Consider the following 19,552-nt stretch of genomic DNA (forward strand, 5'->3'; position numbering starts at 1 on the left):
ATTTTAATGAAATAGAAAAATATTACTTTCATAACTGCTCAGATTTGGGATGGGACATTTTCTTGATCATTCAGCATGCCACAGATTATGTCTGACTGTGTTCCTGGCAAGTATCTGAGTTCCAGTTCAATATTTGGACCTAAAAGTATGAAGCTGTTTGTGTAAATTTCAGCTGAATTCTGGAATCTGAATTTCTTCTGGAAACAGGAATTCTGCTTTTTTTCATTTCAAGCCATCATTGTCTCTCTTTAATTTGGTTAATAATCTGCTTTGGTTTTATTGAATGTTAATTGGATTCATAGTGAATATGTATTTATATTAGTATGAATTTGGTTTGATTGATCCAACTCTGGGGTCCTCAACACAAGAAAGATGTGGACCTGTTGGAAAGGGTCCAGAGGGCCATGAGGATGATCAGGGGCTGGAACACATCTGATATGAAGACAGGCTGGGAGAGCTGGGGTAGTTCAGTGTGGAGAAGTAAAGGCTCTGGGAGGCCTTATTATATCTTTCCAGTACCTCAGAGGGGCTTATGACAAAGAGGGAGAAGGACTTTTTTATGCAGGCAGATAGAGACAGGACAAGGGGCAATGGTTTTACTGAAAGAGGAAGGCAGGTTTAGATTAGGTATTAGGAAGAAATCCTTTATTTGGAGGGTAATGGAGCAGTGTAACAGTTTGCCCAGAGAAGTTGTGGGTGCCCCATTCCTGGAAGTGTTCAAGGCCAGCTTGAATGGGGCCCTGAGCAACCTGATGTAGTGAAAGGTGTCCCTGCCCTTGGCAGGGGGAAAGTTGGAACTAGATGGTCTTGAAGGGCTCTAGATTAACTTTTCTGATATACAGCATGGAGTGGTTATTTTGTGGCTGTGTCATTCTTGAAAACATTGGTGAAATACTTTGTTCTTGGTCGGAATTACTCTGAGTTCGTGAATGCTGTTGCAAACTTTCTGTGCTCATGGAAGAATGCTTAAAAAAAGTAAGGTGTTCTATCAGAGCACTTGGATGTGGTGCAGTCTGAAGATGTGGGAATTGTGTTCAGTGTTTTGCAGGCCATAAGGAAGACAGTGTGTGACTGGGAAGCAGGTCACGAGCCATTCAATGACCCAGCTCTAAGAGGAGAGAAGGACCCCAAAAGTGGTTTTGACATCAAAGTCCCAAGACGTGCAGTTGGACCCTCCAGCACTCAGGTATTTTCCTGTCTGGTGGTTGTGATACCTGTCAACAATTATTGCATGAGGTGTGTTCTCTCTGTCTTGAACTATTTTAAAATTACAGGTTTTATTGCGGTCTTTTCTTAATGCTAAAAATCTACTCTGACTTAAATTTGCAAAATTAGATGCACATAACCAAGATCCTCTGCCTGGATTGCTGTAATTTTCTACTCTGATACATAATTTTTCTAAGGATTCAATCTCTTTAATTTGATTTTCTGGGAACAAATATTTTCTCATTGAGCTCCTAATGTTTTTAAATAATATTTTTGAACTATATGAATTATTTCTAGACTGACTTCTATCTCTGGTATGGCTGGTGAAATTTTTTTTCTTAAATCACACTATTCAGTAGATGTCCAGTAGTTTTAAAATATGTTTAAAATATAAATGAATGTCTGTTAAAATATGAAAAAGTATGTGACTTCCTACAAAATCCCAGTGCTCAGTAATGAATGATAAAGCTGGTTCTTAGAATCTAATTTGTCTGCTGCTGCCACTAAAATGAGATATTTCAAATGTTTTCTGTGGTAGTCATCAAAATCCCATACCTTGATGCTCATTCTTGTTACCTCCATATGGTTCTCTTTATTTCATTTGTGGATGTGTTTGGAGAATGATTGGCCTGATATTCATAGCTCATCTGAGAAAATGAAGTACTGAGTACTTGGGGTGAAAAATTGAATGCAACTGTGATTTGTGAAGACAATCTTTTAAAACTTAAAATCTGTGGGAAAGAGAGCATGTATGGTTAATAATTTTGGGTAATAAAAAGTTGCTTAGTTTGTGATAAGATTGGTTTAATGAAGATTTTGTTTTGATAATTGCAGAAAAATTGTTTTGATTTCTAATTTCCTGGGGTGAAAGAAAAGGTTAAATATCACCACCAATTTGCTTCTCCTGTGCTTTAAGGGCTTCACCTTTGCAACAGGCTGTTAAGAGTATGTGGTTCTCTGCTTTTTCTGCTCTTGGGCTGGCACACTTGTCTGTCTGGGTTGACAGGAAGGCAAGAGGTCAAATATATCCATTTTAGATAGGTTTTCCTCAGTTTCATGTGGTTCTAAAATGGCTGTGTATGAATGGGTAATTGGTGCTTAATGATTTTTAAATCATTTGATAAGCTAATGGCTCTCTGAGCATCCTCTGAAATGAACAGGAACTTTCCCTTTGCTTGAGGGAGCCCCAGATTGCAGTGATTTTTCTGAACAACCTTTCTGTATGGCCTCCTCTGCATGCTTACTGTGCTGCTTTTCATTTTTAACAAACTAACATGTTTTCTCTGCTTCTCTTTCCCGTTCCGTATTCACCCGTGTGTTTTTATTAACGGATTCTCTTCCCCTGCCTGCCCCTGTCTGTTGGTTTTTAGCTCTTCATGGTTCGCACTATGACAGAGTCCTTAAACTCTGCTGAGCTGTTGAAGCAGCTCAAGTCTCTGGGATTGGAAAAGCTATTGCATGTGACACACAAGTTTCTGAGGCAGTCCTACATCTATCCGCCTCTTTTAAACTTTGGTGGTAAGACATTACTTATTACTTTTACTTTTTGTGGTGATGTGAACTGTTCCACTGCAAGTGGTCTGCTGCTGAGTGTCAGTGGAGGTCCCCTTGGCACGGGTAGGCATTTGTGCTGGTGTGTAGGCTAGTGTTGCATCTGTTCCTCTTGCCTCAAAGGCTTTTATCCACACAGTGCCAGTTTTCAGTTTGAAGTGGAGCAGTCGCTTACTGATAGTAATTCTCAGTGTTGCTCAACTAATGTACCATGTGTATTTTCCTTTTTTCCCTCCCCTTTCCACCATAATTGTTTCCTTTAATGATACAGCTTTACATGGTGAGAACTATGTTAGAGTCCCTCATTGCTGACAAAAGTGGTTCCAAGAAAACCTTGAGAAGTAGCCTTGAGGGGCCCACCATATTGGACATAGAAAAATTCCATCGCGAGTCTTTCTTCTACACTCATTTGATAAATTTCAGTGGTAAGATATGTAGATGATCAGTGTCCAGCTTAGCATGTCCTAACACCTCTAACACGATCTGGAAAATGTTTCCGATTGCCTAAGTCAACTTAACTTTTGGTTTATTTATCAAAAGCCTTGGTCTGTCCAAACTTTTTCTAAGATAGTACTTAGCATTGTGGTGGGATTTTTATTTTAACTTGTTATATGTTTGTTCCTAATGCGTCAAATTTCATATTGTTACCTCCTTTTTCTATTTTATGTATGTACTTACATAAAGAATAAGCCTATACACACTGAAATTTTTTTAAAGGAAGTAGTTTTTGTGTTTTGGGAGATATTTTATTTTTGTTTTTGTTTTAAGTACAGAGGAAACAAATTCTCTGTTGTGGTAAATTTGATGTCATTTCACTACTCTTACTATTCAGTTAATTGTAATCGGAAACATGCTGTCCTAAAGAATTCACCTACTGACATTGAGTGTACCTAGTCCTTGTCATCACCATGCTGTGTTGTCTTTCATTTTTGTTTTGCTGCTGATCTCCTTTACCCTTGGAGAAGGGGGAGTCTTAATACCAGTCACTGTGCTAACTGGGGAACAGCACTACAAAAGGTCTTCAGAAGGTCTTAGTGTAAAAAGTTCATTTCTGTTTTAGTTCACAAGCCTTCAGGAAAGGCAGGATTATACCATGTGTTTTCTGGAAAGGTGGGAAGCACACCTCTGTGCCCTTGATGGCATCCTTAGAAACTTGTTATTTTAATCCCTACTTCATATGTATGTCTGTCATTTCCTGCCCATCTAATCAACAGGAACATGTGAAGCAATTCAGTTCTTCATAGGGAGAGATGGTACTGGTAGTTCCAGTACAATTTTGCCTCCTTCACTTACTGCTTCCCAAATTCAGTGTATGGCTTTCTCAGGCCCCGGCTGAGAAATTAAACTAGAAATCCCTTTTTACTTGTGTACACAGTTTTTATGTTTAACTGATAGTCTCATCCAGTTCCACTCTTTTTTTTTTTTTTTTTTTTTTTTTTTTCTATTAGAAGGCACCACTTTGGGGGCCAGTGAGGAATTCAAAACTCTTACAAAAAGTCCTGGGCTTTACATTTTGAATTTGCTTTAGATTATATGGCCTATGTACAGCTCTAGTGACTTGCACCTGCTTTTTTTTGTTTTGCATTGCATCATCAGAATCACAGTTGTATTGTACCTGATGTATTTCTATAAGAAGTGTAATTCTCCCTTATTCATTCTGAAAGAAACCCTGCAGCAATGCTGTGATCTGTCCCAGCTGTGGTTCAGGGAATTCTTCTTAGAGCTGACCATGGGCAGAAGAATCCAGTTTCCCATTGAGATGTCCATGCCTTGGATTTTGACAGATCACATTTTGGAGACAAAAGAGGCATCAATGATGGAGTAAGACCCGCTTGTGCTCTTCCACTGAATGATTATTCTTAATGATTGCCATTCCTTATTATAATTGGTTTTAACAAGTAGGTATTGAGAAGGTATTCTAAACTTTAATAAAAATTTTTGTCTTACATTTGCCCATTTTCAGAGTCTCTAAGTTTTCTTTTTGACATGAATAATTGAAATGCTAAACCTTTCATGTGAATAATTGAAATGCTAAACCTTTCATATCATTGCACCAGCCACGTATTTTGCTCCTTGAGTGCTCCTTACTTATTCTTTAAAGATGTCAAATATAATGTAGAGTGGTTGAAGTTCCATTTTGATGAACAGCTAGTTCCATTTTGATGGACAGCTAGAAAACAAGTTTTAGACTTCAAATATATCTACACCTTTTCTTAAACCAGCAAATATTTTCTTAAAGGAAAAATTGTGATCCTTTTTATATAAACTAAAAAAGGAAAATACCCTGTTTTTGTGAACCACTTGTGGATTACAATATTGACTGCCTTACTACATCATCTTGAGTGCACCATCCTAAAGAATCATTTTATACACATGTAACTCTCATGTTTTATTATTTTCCTTGCAGGTATGTTCTGTATTCTTTGGACCTTTATAATGACAGTGCTCATTATGCACTTACCAAATTTAAGAAGCAGTTCCTCTATGATGAAATTGAGGCAGAGGTAAAGTAACCTTAGCTACTGGAGAAAAATCATCTGTACCTGAATGTGAAAATCATGCTAAAGGGCAAGGCCTTTTTAAGAGATTCAGAACAGCTGGAGATAACAGAAAAACTGAGAAGACTGACCAGAAGATGAGTAACTGATTGGGTGATATGTTGTGAGGAAAGCTGTAGACCTGTGCAAAAATACCTCACATTAATGCTGAAAATTGTAGACTTGTGCAAAAATCCCTCACATTAATGGTGAAAATTGAACCACATCTCTTGTACTGGGAAATTCAGATCTATTAACTTCCTTGACTATGTTTGATAAACAGTGGGAGGTTTTAGAGAAGCTCTTTTTTAAATTTTAAGTTTCTGTAAACATACGATATTTTTCTCCCTAAGGTAAACCTGTGTTTTGACCAATTTGTCTACAAGCTGGCAGACCAAATATTTGCATACTACAAGGCAATGGCTGGCAGGTAGCTATTCCTTCCACTATGAGAGCTTTTCTTCACACTTTTCTGCTCTGCTTTGCTGTTTAATATACCTTAAGCATTTTCTTCCTTTCTTCATAGCCTGCTTCTGGATAAACGGCTGCGTTCTGAGTGCAAGAACCAGGGAGCAACCATTCAGCTGCTGCAGTCCAACCGCTATGAGACACTGTTGAAACAGAGACACGTTCAAGTGAGTTAACTCCAATGTTGTATCTGAGTGGCTTGGCAGGTTTCCAGTGGTGTTGATTCATGTAGGTAGACAAAACTCATTTTGTGCTTCATGTTCTGTCATCTCGGCAGCATAACTGAGCACTTGAGATCTGCTTTTTTTTGTCATATGAAGGTGTAAATTAAGAAAGAAAACTTAAAATATCCTATTTTAAAGCAAATGTCTGTTGCAGTTAGGAAAATATGAGCCAAATAGGAACGCCATGGGTGGTAGTGTTGTCTTCCTAGTAATGTCTTTCACCAGTGTTCAGTATGTTGTTGGCACAATATGATGGAAGCATAAAATGCTGATATAAGTACTTAAATGTAGATGCAATGTGTACTTTTGCTTCTTTTTGTGAGAATTGGGATGCAAATTGTAGAACCGCATTTGCTCATGAATTGATACATTTTGTCCATCTGCTTTGTGTCAGTGTGTTTGGGATGCAAGTTCACAAAGTGAGAGTCTGTTAATCTGGGGAGTCTCACAGTCCTTGTACAGTGTGTCTTGTAACCTGTCTGGCAGTTCAGAGCCTCACGCGTGTTTTCCCTTAGCTCCTAGGCAGGTCCATAGACCTGAACCGGCTGATCACGCAGCGCATCTCGGCAGCCATGTACCGCTCCATGGAGCTGGCCATCGGCCGCTTCGAAAGCGAGGACCTGACCTCCATCGTGGTGAGTCTTCTGCTGCCCTTCTGCCACATCACTGACACACCACACAGAGGAGGTGGAGCAACCCCAAACCTACTGCAGCTGAGGGCCCTGGGGGTAAAGTGTAGAGAAGGCAGGTACTTGGAGCAGTGAGAAAACAAAGAAAGAAATCACCTTGTGATATAAATTTTTGTAAGCGCCCACTTCTGCCCATGCTTATAAATAAATTGGACATCAAAAAAAACAGCCTTGTGCTTGTTAGAATCAAAATTCGTTGATTTACTCAGGCAGCTTGGTTTTGTAGCATGACAAAAATAATTGTTTTGTGAAGGAAAGAGATCTGACTTGTGCCCATGGAAGAAAAGCATCTGTGCAATATTGAGATGTCCTTTTGAGTTAGTTTCCTGGTTGAAATGCTAAAAACCAAATTTTATTTCAAGACAGCGTGAACTTGACAAGTAAACATGCAGTCAGCAAGAAAAAAATATCAGGCACATTCAGTTCTGCTGGAATGAAAAAGAAGTTAAAAGTTGTGCAAAAGACTTTACTGTTGTTCTTTCTATAATAAGACTTTTACCAGTGACATTTTGTCATGCAATTAACTATCTTGGTTTGATTTCATTCTTTACTGAAGAGAAATCAAATACTGAGGCCACACAAACTTTTGACTTCTGAATGCTCGGCTTTATAACTTTGAAATATTGAAATATAGTTTTTCTTTGTTATGTGCAGTACACTCTTAGTGACTGAGTGAACAGAAACCATCAATGATGTGTTCCTTAGGTCACAGGTTCTCATTCTTTGAGTAAGAGTAAGTAAGTGAGTGACAGAACTAAGGGTTGTCCCTTTACCATGCTCCTCCTTTTTTTCTTTTTGGTTGATTTGGTGTCCTTTTTTTTGTTTTATGCAAAGTATTTTCTGTTGAAAACTGGCTGCTTTCCTCAACAAGAAACTGATCCAAATAGATTAAGTAATCTGTAATTTCTGCTGTTTTTCCAGATAAATAAATTAAATTAAGGTATTTACAAGACTGAGCTATTATTTTCTCCTCAAACTGGACTTAATTCTGTAGTAATAATCATAGTGGGTTTTTTTTCTTGAACTAACTTGCTCTCAGGTATAAAACTCCTTTGAAATATGGAGCACTTAAATCAGAGAGCAGTCTGTGGGAAGATAGTAGTAATAGTTGGATACACAACTAGAAGAAGCCACTGGATATTTCTTCAGTAGGTCACTGCACAATAATCTTTAAAAGCAATGCTTGGATTTTTTGCAAGTAAAGGTTGTGTACTTTGTGCTTGGTGTTTACATCAGTGCCTGATGGCAGATATGGAGTTATTTTATTTTATTTTAAAGAAATTGCCGGAACAGATACTAGGAATTTCTTGTCAAGAGGAGAAACGTAATGAAATGCAGTACTCATATATAGTCATGTAGCCTGCAGCTAGTGATTTTGTGGATACCTTCACAACATTTGTAAATGTCTGATCTGGTTTTTCATTGCATCTTTGTACATCCTTCACTGGAGTGGGCCACGAGAAGGATTTATGGTAGATGTGATGTTATTCCTAACATTACCACTACAATAGTTCTTTCACCAGCTGCTCTACTGAGCAGAAGTTACTTTTGCGATTGCTTGTAAAGTAGGAAATGCAGAAAGGCGTTTCTGGTCTATATCTGACTCCATTTAAATGTTGGAGTTTAAAGTTTTGCTCAGTGGAGGAAGTGTTGGTACAGATCTGTATTTGAGACCTATCTTTGTCTGAATACCCTTAAAGTCTCAGAAGGTTTAAGGAACAAACCCAAGAGTACTGATTCTGTCCAGCCCTTATTGTTACGTAAGAGACTGGGAGAGAGTCAATTGTTCATTTTGACTTCTTTCTAGTTTTCTCTTCACTCAAGGTTATTTATGTACTTTGTTCAGTTTCTCCACTTTATGAAATGCATCATTCCCTTTCTTTCCCCTTGTTTTTCATAGGAGCTGGATGGCTTGATAGAGATAAACAAAATGACTCACAAGCTTCTGAGTAGATACATGACCTTGGACAGCTTTGATGCCATGTTCAGAGAAGCCAACCACAATGTTTCAGCCCCTTACGGCAGAATCACTCTTCACGTCTTTTGGGAACTCAATTATGATTTCCTTCCAAACTACTGCTACAATGGATCAACTAACAGGTTAGCAAGGCAGCTTTTTTATTTGCAGCTTTTTATTTATTCTACCACCCTTCTGCTACTTCCTCCCTAGCAAGTGCTGACAAGTTCATCTCCATTCATTTAGTGTTTTCCACTTCTAAGGCTTTACTTGAAATGAAGCAGCATGAGTCATTTTACCAAGTACTGTTAAATGCATGAAAGCCTGTTATTTGTCCACAATAGAAGGCAAATGGAACCACAGCAACCAAATTCTGACATTTTGATGACGTAGTTATGATATGCTGAAAAACAGAGCGTGTCAAAACACTGCTAAGTGCATATCAGGAAGGTATTTTGAAACAGGATCTCAGGGTGAGATGATGGAAATAAAATTATAGTCCTGATTCTGTGCTAATGTGAAGAAAAGATTCTTTCTGTGAATTATTTCTGATATTTATTTCATTATTTCTTATTTCTGATTCTTTTTGTTCAGTGAATTCTGAACTCTTCCTTTCTGGAGAAAGGAAGAGTTCAGTATTCACTGCAAACTGCACTTGTAGCCTTTAAGGAGAGTGAGTAATGGAAATAGAAAGAAGAAGATAGGATCTAAGGTTTGAATGAGGGGGAAGAACAGTGTTCAAGATTTTGCATATCTGTGCTTCCTGCTTATATGCTGTTTTTAGGATTTGTGTTACTTTTAGTCTTTACTCAGGTTTTGCTTAAAGCCCCGTGAATTGACAGTAAAGTGATAGTGAATATTGAGCTGTAGGAAGAGGAGGAAGTCTGTTCTCATACTGTCTCCATGGAGAGCTTTCCTTGTCTGACATGTTCTGTGATGGTTATGTTTTATTTTAGATCCAAGATTCTGTCTGCAAAAAAAAAAAAAAAAAGTGTTTTTTTTTTTTGTGGTTAAGTTTTACCCAAGAAACTTCTGTTACAGGAATCTGTTTGCATGGGAAAATTGAATTTATTTTGGAGGGAGCTTCTGTGCAGTTAATGTGTCTGGAGATCAGTATTGGAATATTCAGTGTGCTGTATTAAGAATCATGTAAAAATCTTGATGAAATGCTGCTCTTCCACCCATCAGCTTTATTGAAAGGCATTCAGTAGCTCCTGTACAGTTTAGTCTGTGTTCATCCTGGCTACAAGGGCTGCCTTACTGCAGACCACAGCACCTGGGAAGTGTGAGCTGCCAAAGGACATTAGCAGGATCCTATAGCACTTAAAATCTGTACACAAGAATTGAGTTAGGCTCAGCTTGTTGGGTAATTAATTCAGGATAATTAATTTAGGAGATGTTAAAAGCAGCCAGATCTTAGGCAGTATGTGTACCATGTGTCTGATTTCATCACAGAAGTGCTTTGGTTTCAGTCAAAAGCCAAGTGTGGAGAGAATTAATGTATGTGTTGCACATGCTGTACAATGCCCTTTGATATTTTTGGTGAGAGAGAGAACAGGAAGTTTTTGGCCTTTTTATAGTCCTTAAGCATGTTCATTGCTGCCTTGCTGTTAGCATGAACTTTAAATTGATGTGCTCTCTCTGCATTCAAGTGTACAGGTTATTGAATGCACAGGAGTGCACTGTGAGGAGCTGTGTGAGAGCTGCTGGTTTAATGCTTGACTCTTCATAGGTAAAGTCTTGCATGAAGGTTACATGTAAACAAGGGAAGAAAAGTAGCAAATAAAGGCTGGAAGAAAGAGATATAATCGTGAGGAAAAGCAGAGAGGTTACTTGGTGGTGTGAGGGGCTGGAGGCAGAGTTCCCAGAAAATGGGTCATACCTGTGGCTACTCTTCTTTTAATATGACAGCTTGGTATAAGAGTTCTTCTTTTAAAGTTAGTCAGATTAACTTGTTTCCAGTACCTTTTGAAGCTCTTTTCCCAAGAATGCTTGAACGCCATAATTTCATATATCTGTAGAAGAGTTCAACTATGTAGAAACCCTGCAGGTTTAGTTCAAAAGCTAAAGCTCTTCATGCAGAAGTGCTGGAACACATTGCATGTTTAATTATTTGGGACTTTGGACATTTTTTTTGTATCTGATAATGTACTGAGATTAGACAGTGAGACTGCTATTAACAGATTTAGCAATTTAATAATTGGAGTTGCCATTAATGCTGGCCAGCTGCACAGACTCAGGGACAGCAGTTTCTGGAGAAGGAATGGAGAGATGAGTGAGAGGATCTTTGCAGATTGGCCTTAGCAGTGAAATACAAGGGTATTTTTTTATCCACCTGTTGACCATCATGAAAAAAAGAAAGAAAGCAAACCTTTGGATAGTGCACAAGCATATGAGCTGCAGGTGAGGTCAAAGCTGTCTCTAGTCCAGTGTCCTGATGCTGTCAGCAGCCATAAAGAGGCTGAATTTGAACAAGGGAGGCTTGAGGTGATTTCTCCCAGGAAACATGCCAGCCTCTAGCAATGATTAGATGTTTCTGTAAAACAAAAATGAGGGGATGTTAGTGCAGTTGTGGCCCTTTACAGGAGTATTCATTTTTCCAAATTGTTTTGTCCTGTCCCTTTTATAAAGCTTTGGCATTTTACATTTTGCCAAAGTGAGGCTTTAGCATTCATTGTCTGCTCCAGTGAGGAGTCTACAGTGAAGCTTGTGCTGCATCTCTTTTAGATGCTCTCAAGCTATTGTCCACCAATTCTTTTACTGAAAGTGGCCATAAACAGATGTTTCCCACTTGTTGTCCTTTCTGTGCTGCCTGGGATTGTTTTTCAAGAGCCCTCTCTCTGTTTGCCCTCAGTTGCATGTCTTTTCAAGCCAAGTCTTTCCACACCAGGAATATTTGACATGCTTAGGCCTGCATCTGAACTTTTTCCTTGTTAAGTTAGGTTATCTAGATTCAAATGACTCAAATACTCAGTCTTAGTTCCTTTTCCATTGCCTGTAGTGTCCCTTTTTCTGCCTTATTTTCTTTACTGTTTCTAAGCTGATCTTTTCCTTCCTTGACAGCTTGTTTTGTATTAAGGACTAACAGAGAAGCAAGTGTGAGACAGTCTTACATTTATTTGAATTGAAGGTTTTCTGTGCTTTCTTGACACAAATGATACAAGCTTCTGGAGACAGTAGTCAAAGTAGTAGCTTCATCTCCTTTAACACATAACCCAAATCTGTGTTCTCTGGTATAAATTCATGTGTATAGCACTCTTCCAAATGCAGTATGACATGTTTCTTCCAAGGGTACAGATTTGTCACAGAAGGAACAAAAAGACCAGCTTTTTATTTTTCTCTCTTCCTGACAGCCTCTCCCGCTTCCTTTTGCGAGCTCTCTCTCTCTCACACTGCTTTTGAGACTGGCTTTCATGAGAGAACAGCTGTGTCTTCTTGTGTTGCATACACTCTGACAGTCACTGTTCAGAAAAATTTTCAGCCCTTGCACATAGTGCTGGAGCAAACCTGAAAAGTAGCAGTGAAAACCATCTAGTTTCTGCTACCAAGAGCCAAATGGTACAGGGATATAGACTCGTAGGCTCACTCATAGGGGTGACTGTAGTCAACTACCTTTTCCCTCTTAAAAAGACAAGCAACCAACCAAAGTCCTTCTGCCAAAAGGAAAAGTGACAGCAATGGATTGGCAGATCTGTTACCCTCTCATGCAGTATTTTCCTTGCTCTTTCCTCTGTTCTCTCCATCTTGGCATCCAGGTTTAAGAAGGGTGAGTCAGATCTAGCGTTCACTGAGAGGGGGTGTAGGGCTACCGTTTGTTCTGCTAGACAGGACAAACTAATTTGAGAATGCTGGAAGCAAGAAGTGTTCAATTAGACAGGGAGGTGCAGAGGAACACTCTCTGTAGGAGCAGGGAGGGAAGACTGTCATATCTTATTGCTTCTAAGATGAAGCTCAGAAAGTTTGTGAGTGAGGTTTGTCAGCCCCTGTGCCTGCAATGCAGCAGGCTCATTGACCAAAGCAGTCTCTTTCAGTTATCTCCTTAAACAGATTATAGTAAAATCACAGAATCATTTAGATTAGTTTGTGAAGTGCTCATTGTGAACTCCTTCCTGGTAGGTATCGCAGAAAAAATAATATTAAATTATTTGATCCCTAAAATACTTACTTTGGGGGCTCATGTTGTCCTCTAGCAATTCACTTGCAAAGCTTTGGTAAGCCAGAAGGCTTTTCATCTGCTTAATCTACTTTGCTTACAACCTGCGCTGATTAAAATGGATAAATTGCTGTGAGATCATCAACACTGATTAAAAATGAAACTGATTATCTTGGAGTATGTTGAAACCTGTATCCTACCAGTATCCAGGGCGAAGTAAAAGTTTGTTTAGCTTTAGCTTTGATATTCAAAGAGCTTCAGTCCTTCAAAGAGATACTCCTCTTTCTTGGAGGAGGAGCAGGAGGAAACCAACCAGCAGAATGTCAGAAAGAAAGAAAACACACACACACACACACATATGGACATGGAAAAACTTTGAAGAACAGTAGATGATGCTGAACTGTAAGGTTTTCATATAGCCCTTAGTTTTTAGGGAAGAAATTTCTAATACTTACCTGAATGATGTGTTGGGATTAGTCACATACCTTCTAGGATAATGCACTCTTTAGGCTGCTGTAGCTTCAATCCTACATGTTGCCTCTCCATAACTTAACAAGTGACTGTTATCCTTTGCCTCTATTTCCTTACTCTTTTTCTTCCTCTCTTGGCCTCTTTCACTCAAGAAAATATAAGCAAGTGTGTTTGCTCCAAGTCTTTAAGAAAACTTTAAGACTATTTTCTACTATTCTGAAGCATTAGAGATGGAGAAAACCCCCAAGCATGCAGAGGAGCACTGGGAAGCACACAAGAGTTACTTGAGCACTTACTTGCAGTGACTAGTTTGCTCCCAGACACTAATTACATTGTAATTGATACATATATACACAATAATTTTTGATGAGTCTAAGAATTATAGTTACAGCTTCCAGAGTCATGGGATGCACCCCCTTATATGTCAAAACACTCCTTTCCTTGTGAGTGTTTTAATTTAGTGGTAAAAAATCTGCTCTTGCCACATATGTCTGCACACTGAAACCCAGTCTTGTCTCAAATGACATGGTATCATTTGAGATAAGAGATTCTCTTAGGGCTTGAAAACTGATGTCAGATTAAACAGGAGTGAGATTTTGGAGAAAAAAAGGGGGACTAGAGTAATCTCTGGCACTGTCATATGTTGCAGATTACTTTGAATTCCATCAAATGTTTGCATCATCTCTGGAAAACTCATTAATGAAGTATCTGCAGAGTACAGATTCAAGTAATCTCTCTCAGAGGAGAGTTTTCAGTTTCTGTGTAAGTGAGAGAGAAGGGAAGAAACTTGTAAGCTGAGGGAATATATATAGTATTTTTGATACTATATATATTATTTAGATATCCTTACAATGTAAGGATATCTAAATAATATATATAGTATCAAAAATAATGTATATAAATAACGTATTTTTCCTCAAAAGCTCTAAATGAAAACTCTTTCTGGACTACAGCAAGTACAAGTATTTTTAGGAAGAGTGGCTAAACTATGTATGAACAAGTAGCTGTACCTGTTTTTGAGAAGGTTAAAAATGCAGAAAATATTGTTCTGAAGTTATAGATTCTCACAAGAATGATTCAGAAATAAAACACGGTGGAAGTTATTGTAAGCAACATGGTGCAATTTATGTTGGTCTTGGTGAAACAGTTTTTGATTATCATGGCTGTTCATGTTTTTAGCTAGAAGATGGATATATTAAAAATAAAATGTCTCTGTTCTTTCTAGGAAGAATTAATAATGAATAATTATTATAATATATATATTATAATAATTATAATATATTATTATAATAATAATTTTGTGTGCTGATGAAATGTTAATACTTTAAACAAAAAAGATCAAGATATAATTGTATCTTATGATATTATAGTGTAAGGCAAGTTTTCTTTCCTGAAACATTTTCCTAGATACATTTCTCTGATATAGTATCAGACCAGCCTGATATTATACAACCATTTGATGTGCACTTCTTAAATAGCTATTTTCCCTCTTTGCTGTGCATATTCAGCTTTGCACCGTTTATCAAGAAGTACTTTTTAATCAAGGTAAAAAATAGAGTAGCCATCTAGCTTGTAAACACACATCCCCAATAATTTTCCTCTGTTTAGTGAAGTTAAGCAGAATCAGAATTGTAGTGGATATTGATTAACTTCTTCCTGCCCCAAAACTGCAGTGCTGCCAAATGTGCATTACACAGTCAACAGGGAACATCAAGGGGGAAGATTTGTGCTGCTTGTTCCCAAGAGGACTGGGAATGGTCCTTCAGGCTCTGGTGCCCTCAGCTGTGGGTGGGATGGCTGATCCTGTCTTTGGCAGTGCTCCATATCTTTGTAGTTCTCTTGCTGTCCTCTTAACCGTAATCAAAGTTAAAGCTAAGCATGATTTGTATTGGTACCTGCTCACACTGAGCTATGATCAAACTTTCAAAACATTGATTTTGCTGCAAGGATTATACCCTTTCTCATGCTTTTTTAAAAGGTAACATCTAACATATTTCTCCTGATATGAATTTTGGGGGAAAAAGCTCGGAAACATTAAACAGAAATGCCATCTTCCTCTTTGAAGGCATACTTCTTTCTCAAGGACTTAATTTTGCAAGCACATTATTCCCTGTGAGAGGCTATTGCTACTTGATTAGTTACTTCCCTGTTTGCTGGCCTGGGCTAGTGGTGAGGAATATTTTGGGATCCTGCACACTATGGGAAGAGCAGTAATTGTTGAACTGCAGTATGGTTTGTGTCTGTGCTTTTGGGCAATTCAGGCTGTGTGCTTCCCCAGTTTCTACTAGGGCTGAAAGTTCTGGCTTTGATTGTATTTGCAGACAAAAGCAGTCTTCTACAAGGTAGGGTGCATTAGGTGCACACCTAAGTATAAATAATGAATTCTTGTTTTTATTTTTTTTATATAGATTTGTTCGGACCGTGCTGCCATTTTCTCAGGAGTTTCAGCGTGATAAGCAGCCTAATGCACAGCCACAGTATCTCTATGGATCAAAGGTTGGATTTGATTCCCTTTATCTTTATGGTTTGCTAATGCTTAAAGGTATCTTTTTAATTATAGAAACTATGGTATGTGAAAGTTATTAGAAATGGACTGAAATACATTTTGTGTGTATTTTAAATTGAACATACCCTTTTTTTAAGACTTTGCTTGAAGCTCACCATATGTTTCAGCCAAAGTGCAATTGGTTAGTCTGATGTGTAGTCTTATCTGACAAAGCTAAAAATAAACCCTTCTCTCAACCACCTTGCATTGTTCAGTTGCTAACAGTGGCAGAGCAGACTCAAAGTAAAGATTAATTACTCATTGATTACTCATCTGGTGAAGTGAGAACAAGAGCCCGTCTTGGGTGCAGCCCTCCCTTGTGATGACAGAAGAAAAGGGAATAGATAGAAAAACTGCTTCAGACGTTATCTGACTTAAGAGGAATATAGATTCTGACCATTTTAAACTATCAGATACCTAGCTATTTCAATTATTTTTTTTAATGTAATATTTCTTTGTACTCTACAGCCCCAGAACTGCAAACTCATTGTGATGAACTTGGTGTCTTGGTCATCTCATCTTCTGTATTACCATCATATTTCCTGCTTTGCAGTTAGGTGGCTGGGAAGGTTTGTGCAAGTTTTCAGTAGAAGGGTACAGGACGTGCAGTCACATACTCTGTCCCTGGGGCAATCCCCAATGCTGAGGTTGGAAAGGAGTTTGTGTGGGTGACAGCTTGGAAGAGTGCTTGAGACAAGAGAACAGCTGTGGGCTGTTGTTCTCTACCCAAGTGAGGAAAGTTAGCCTGCACTCACAGGACCAATGCTATGCTCATGTGTAAGAGATTTGTTCTCCCAGATCACTGTAGATTTATTTTCTTATTCTTCAGAATTATTTCTTGTGTCTTAATGACAGTTAAAGACATAGTGCATTAACATATATTTACATTTTTAATATCTAGTCAGAAATATTGATCTACTTCAAACAGCAGTAAAAACCAGCAGTGCTATCTTCAGCAAATCATTTGGGACTATATGACAAGGTGTCACTCTATATTTTGCAATGTTTTCTTGACTATCAGGGTGGCAAGCTGAAGTATGGAAAAAATAAAAGAAAATATAAGGATTGAATTAGAGGATGGACAATAAAAAAGCTTAAAATGTATTATTATTAAAAATTATTTAAAATATTTACTTAATTATGCATCTAATTTATGCAAGTGTGCTGTAAGTGTTATGGGTTACTCTCAATATCTACCTCCTACTTAAGCATGAACATAATTAGTCCTTGTCTTACTCTTATTTTCTGCACATCATATCATAGTTGTATGGTGCAATTTTAACCCAGTAATGTAGGTTTTGAGATATCTCAGGAGTTACGAATTTTTCAGTGCTAAAATATCTGCTGCATTTGTAAAATCTAAAGGAGGTAGAAAAAGATTCACATGTTTTAATGTGGAATGTATCAGCTGACTGCCTGCTCCTGTAAATAATGTTTTATGTAATTGTTCTCCAAAAAGGAACAGTAAATTACAGGAAAGTGGAATTTTCTTACATTAGAGTTGTGTTCCTTACTATTTTAGTAACTGACCAGATGCAGCATAGAGCAAAAACCTGAATTTCATAGAGATTGCTAACTTAATTTATCTAAGTGATGATACAGTGGGGTGAGTGACAGATTAACTGGGGATCACTTTTTTTTATTAGTCAGGTTACATTATTAAAATGAGCTTAGCAATCTTCACACTGACAGCTATACATTTTCAGAATTCTTGATTATTTTTCTATATGAGCAGCAACAATCAAGCCGGGGGGGGGGTCTTACTTGCATTTTTGGGCAAATTTCATAACTGCATAGGCCTATATTAGAAAATACTCATGACTCTCTATAGTTTTAAATTTTAACAAGAGAATATTTTTATTCTTGAATTGAATGTATTTTGAAATTGAGGATATCTGATTGGAGTTTTTAACATTTCCACTTTATATTGCCAGTTAACATTTCCACTTTATATAGTCAGTAACAGATAGGAATTCTTACATTATAGAAGCTTCACTACTACAGCAGTAACTAAAGAAATTTTTTGTTTGTATCTCAAAGTATTCACATATTCCCAGATATTTCTAAATGGATCAAAGCATCTGGTCTGTATTAATGTGTCTTGATACTTAGCATAGAGAGTTGTGATAGCATTCTCTTTAGCAACTCAAGTTTTCTGAGTGATATCTTCATGTAATTAGCAAAACAAAAACCCACTGATACAACTTCCTTCTTCTGGTTGATGTGGAAGCAGAGCTGTCAGGTGGGAAGGAGTCAGCCTACAAAAGCTTGTTAGCCTTTTAAGTGAGCTGGATTATTTTAAACGTTTGGTTGAGCATGGTCACTGAAATCCCTTTACTCAGTTAAAGTGTTTGTAGGATTAATGATATTAATGTTAGCAGGTTGGAATCTGGCAACATTGGGTGAATGCATGAAATACTTTATAATATATATATAAGAAAGTACCTTTTCTGGGGGCTTGAACTAATTTTCCATGAAATACTTGGTTTTATAGAGGTTGTGTAGACCACAATTGAAGGGCTTTCTTTTTGTCTTATACAATATTTTCCAAATATTGTCATGTTTTTATGTCTCCAGCCCTTTGTAGATGCTAACTCATTTATTTTGTGAAAAATATGTGTTTGAAGGGTACTTCTCACTGTGAATATAAGGATTTTTATCTACTGCTGGTGCACAAATTAAAGTCAGTTTGCACTATGTTGGAACCTGCTATCAGTTTGGTAATCACTTATAATGTTTGCCCCTTATTGGATGACTGTTGAGTGGAGAATTACCAAATCTAATACAGAATTGCCTGAATAACCCTGAATTAATCTGTAATAAAACTTTCTCAGCAAGAAACAAAGAATCATGCAGCTCTGTGAGCATGTGATGACATGAGTTTTTCAGAACTAGAGCAGAAAACAGATGACACTCTGCATGAATTGCTCATTTGCAGCAGGTGCGAGATGGTCCATTGCTTGTGAGATGATATAAATGTTTATCTTAGTAGTGCACAGTAAACTCGGTGGGTGGAATGGTTTTATATTTAGAGAAGGTAAATCCCTTGGGAAGCCACTACCATGGTAGCTCTTTGCTTTCTCAGTTGGATATAGGCATGTCTTTTGGTTGTGTGTGTTTGTGTATAAATAACAAAATGCAGTAGGTGAATTGCCTCGAACCTGCTTTAAGCAGAACTGCTCCTTGTTCTCAGTATGGCATGTACGTGTGTATATAACATAAATGTGTGTCTGTATATGTATTGGACTGCCTTAAAACCCACACAAAGAAATGGACATGCAGAGAAGTAAACAGGTTTCCAAGAGCCCAAGATGTTGGCAGAGATTGTGTGTCTCTTGGCCTCATCCCATTAATATTAAAATAATCGTTTCTTGATGAAAACCTAATCAGAGAAGTGCTACTGTTAATTTGATTACAAGATAATTTTAAAGCATTTTCTCTGTCCTTGCCACCCAGGCACCCCTTTATGGCACTAAACCTGTTGTGTTGGCTTCATGTTCTGATGAGGGTTTTTCAGTGCCTATTTAATGTAACGTTGTCATTTGAAACAGCAGTGAGCTGTTATTCTCACAGTTTATTTGAGACTGACGTGCAAGACAAAGGAAAACGTGTCAGCTGGAGGAAGTGCTCTGCAGCAGGTGGAGAACACGTTATTGCTAAGTTCACACAATAGAAACGCCTTTTGAAGTGTTTTCTGAAAGTCATACTCGCCCCCGTTCAGCAAGTGCTCTGTGTGTCATGCTTATCCTTC

At 37.8% G+C, this 19,552-nt stretch overlaps 1 protein-coding gene across 3 annotated transcripts in view; it reads left to right on the forward strand.

Annotated features, from left to right (window-relative positions):
* CYFIP1 (cytoplasmic FMR1 interacting protein 1) overlaps positions 1-19,552 on the forward strand; it is a 76,104-nt gene that overhangs the window by 31,834 nt on the left and 24,718 nt on the right. For 2 of the 3 annotated variants that reach the window (XM_066545189.1, XM_066545187.1), the window contains exons 15-23: positions 1,039-1,186; positions 3,029-3,182; positions 4,422-4,578; positions 5,165-5,261; positions 5,648-5,724; positions 5,821-5,929; positions 6,502-6,621; positions 8,576-8,775; positions 15,665-15,752. In XM_066545189.1, coding sequence (XP_066401286.1) covers positions 1,039-1,186; positions 3,029-3,182; positions 4,422-4,578; positions 5,165-5,261; positions 5,648-5,724; positions 5,821-5,929; positions 6,502-6,621; positions 8,576-8,775; positions 15,665-15,752 — 1,150 coding nt within the window. Of the gene's footprint in view, positions 1-1,038; positions 1,187-2,576; positions 2,725-3,028; positions 3,183-4,421; positions 4,579-5,164; positions 5,262-5,647; positions 5,725-5,820; positions 5,930-6,501; positions 6,622-8,575; positions 8,776-15,664; positions 15,753-19,552 lie in introns of all 3 variants that reach the window. The other variant, XM_066545188.1, reaches the window with a different exon arrangement.

The sequence above is a fragment of the Molothrus aeneus genome, chromosome 2, assembly GCF_037042795.1.
Source record: "Molothrus aeneus isolate 106 chromosome 2, BPBGC_Maene_1.0, whole genome shotgun sequence".
In the NCBI taxonomy this organism is placed as follows: Eukaryota; Metazoa; Chordata; class Aves; order Passeriformes; family Icteridae; genus Molothrus; species Molothrus aeneus.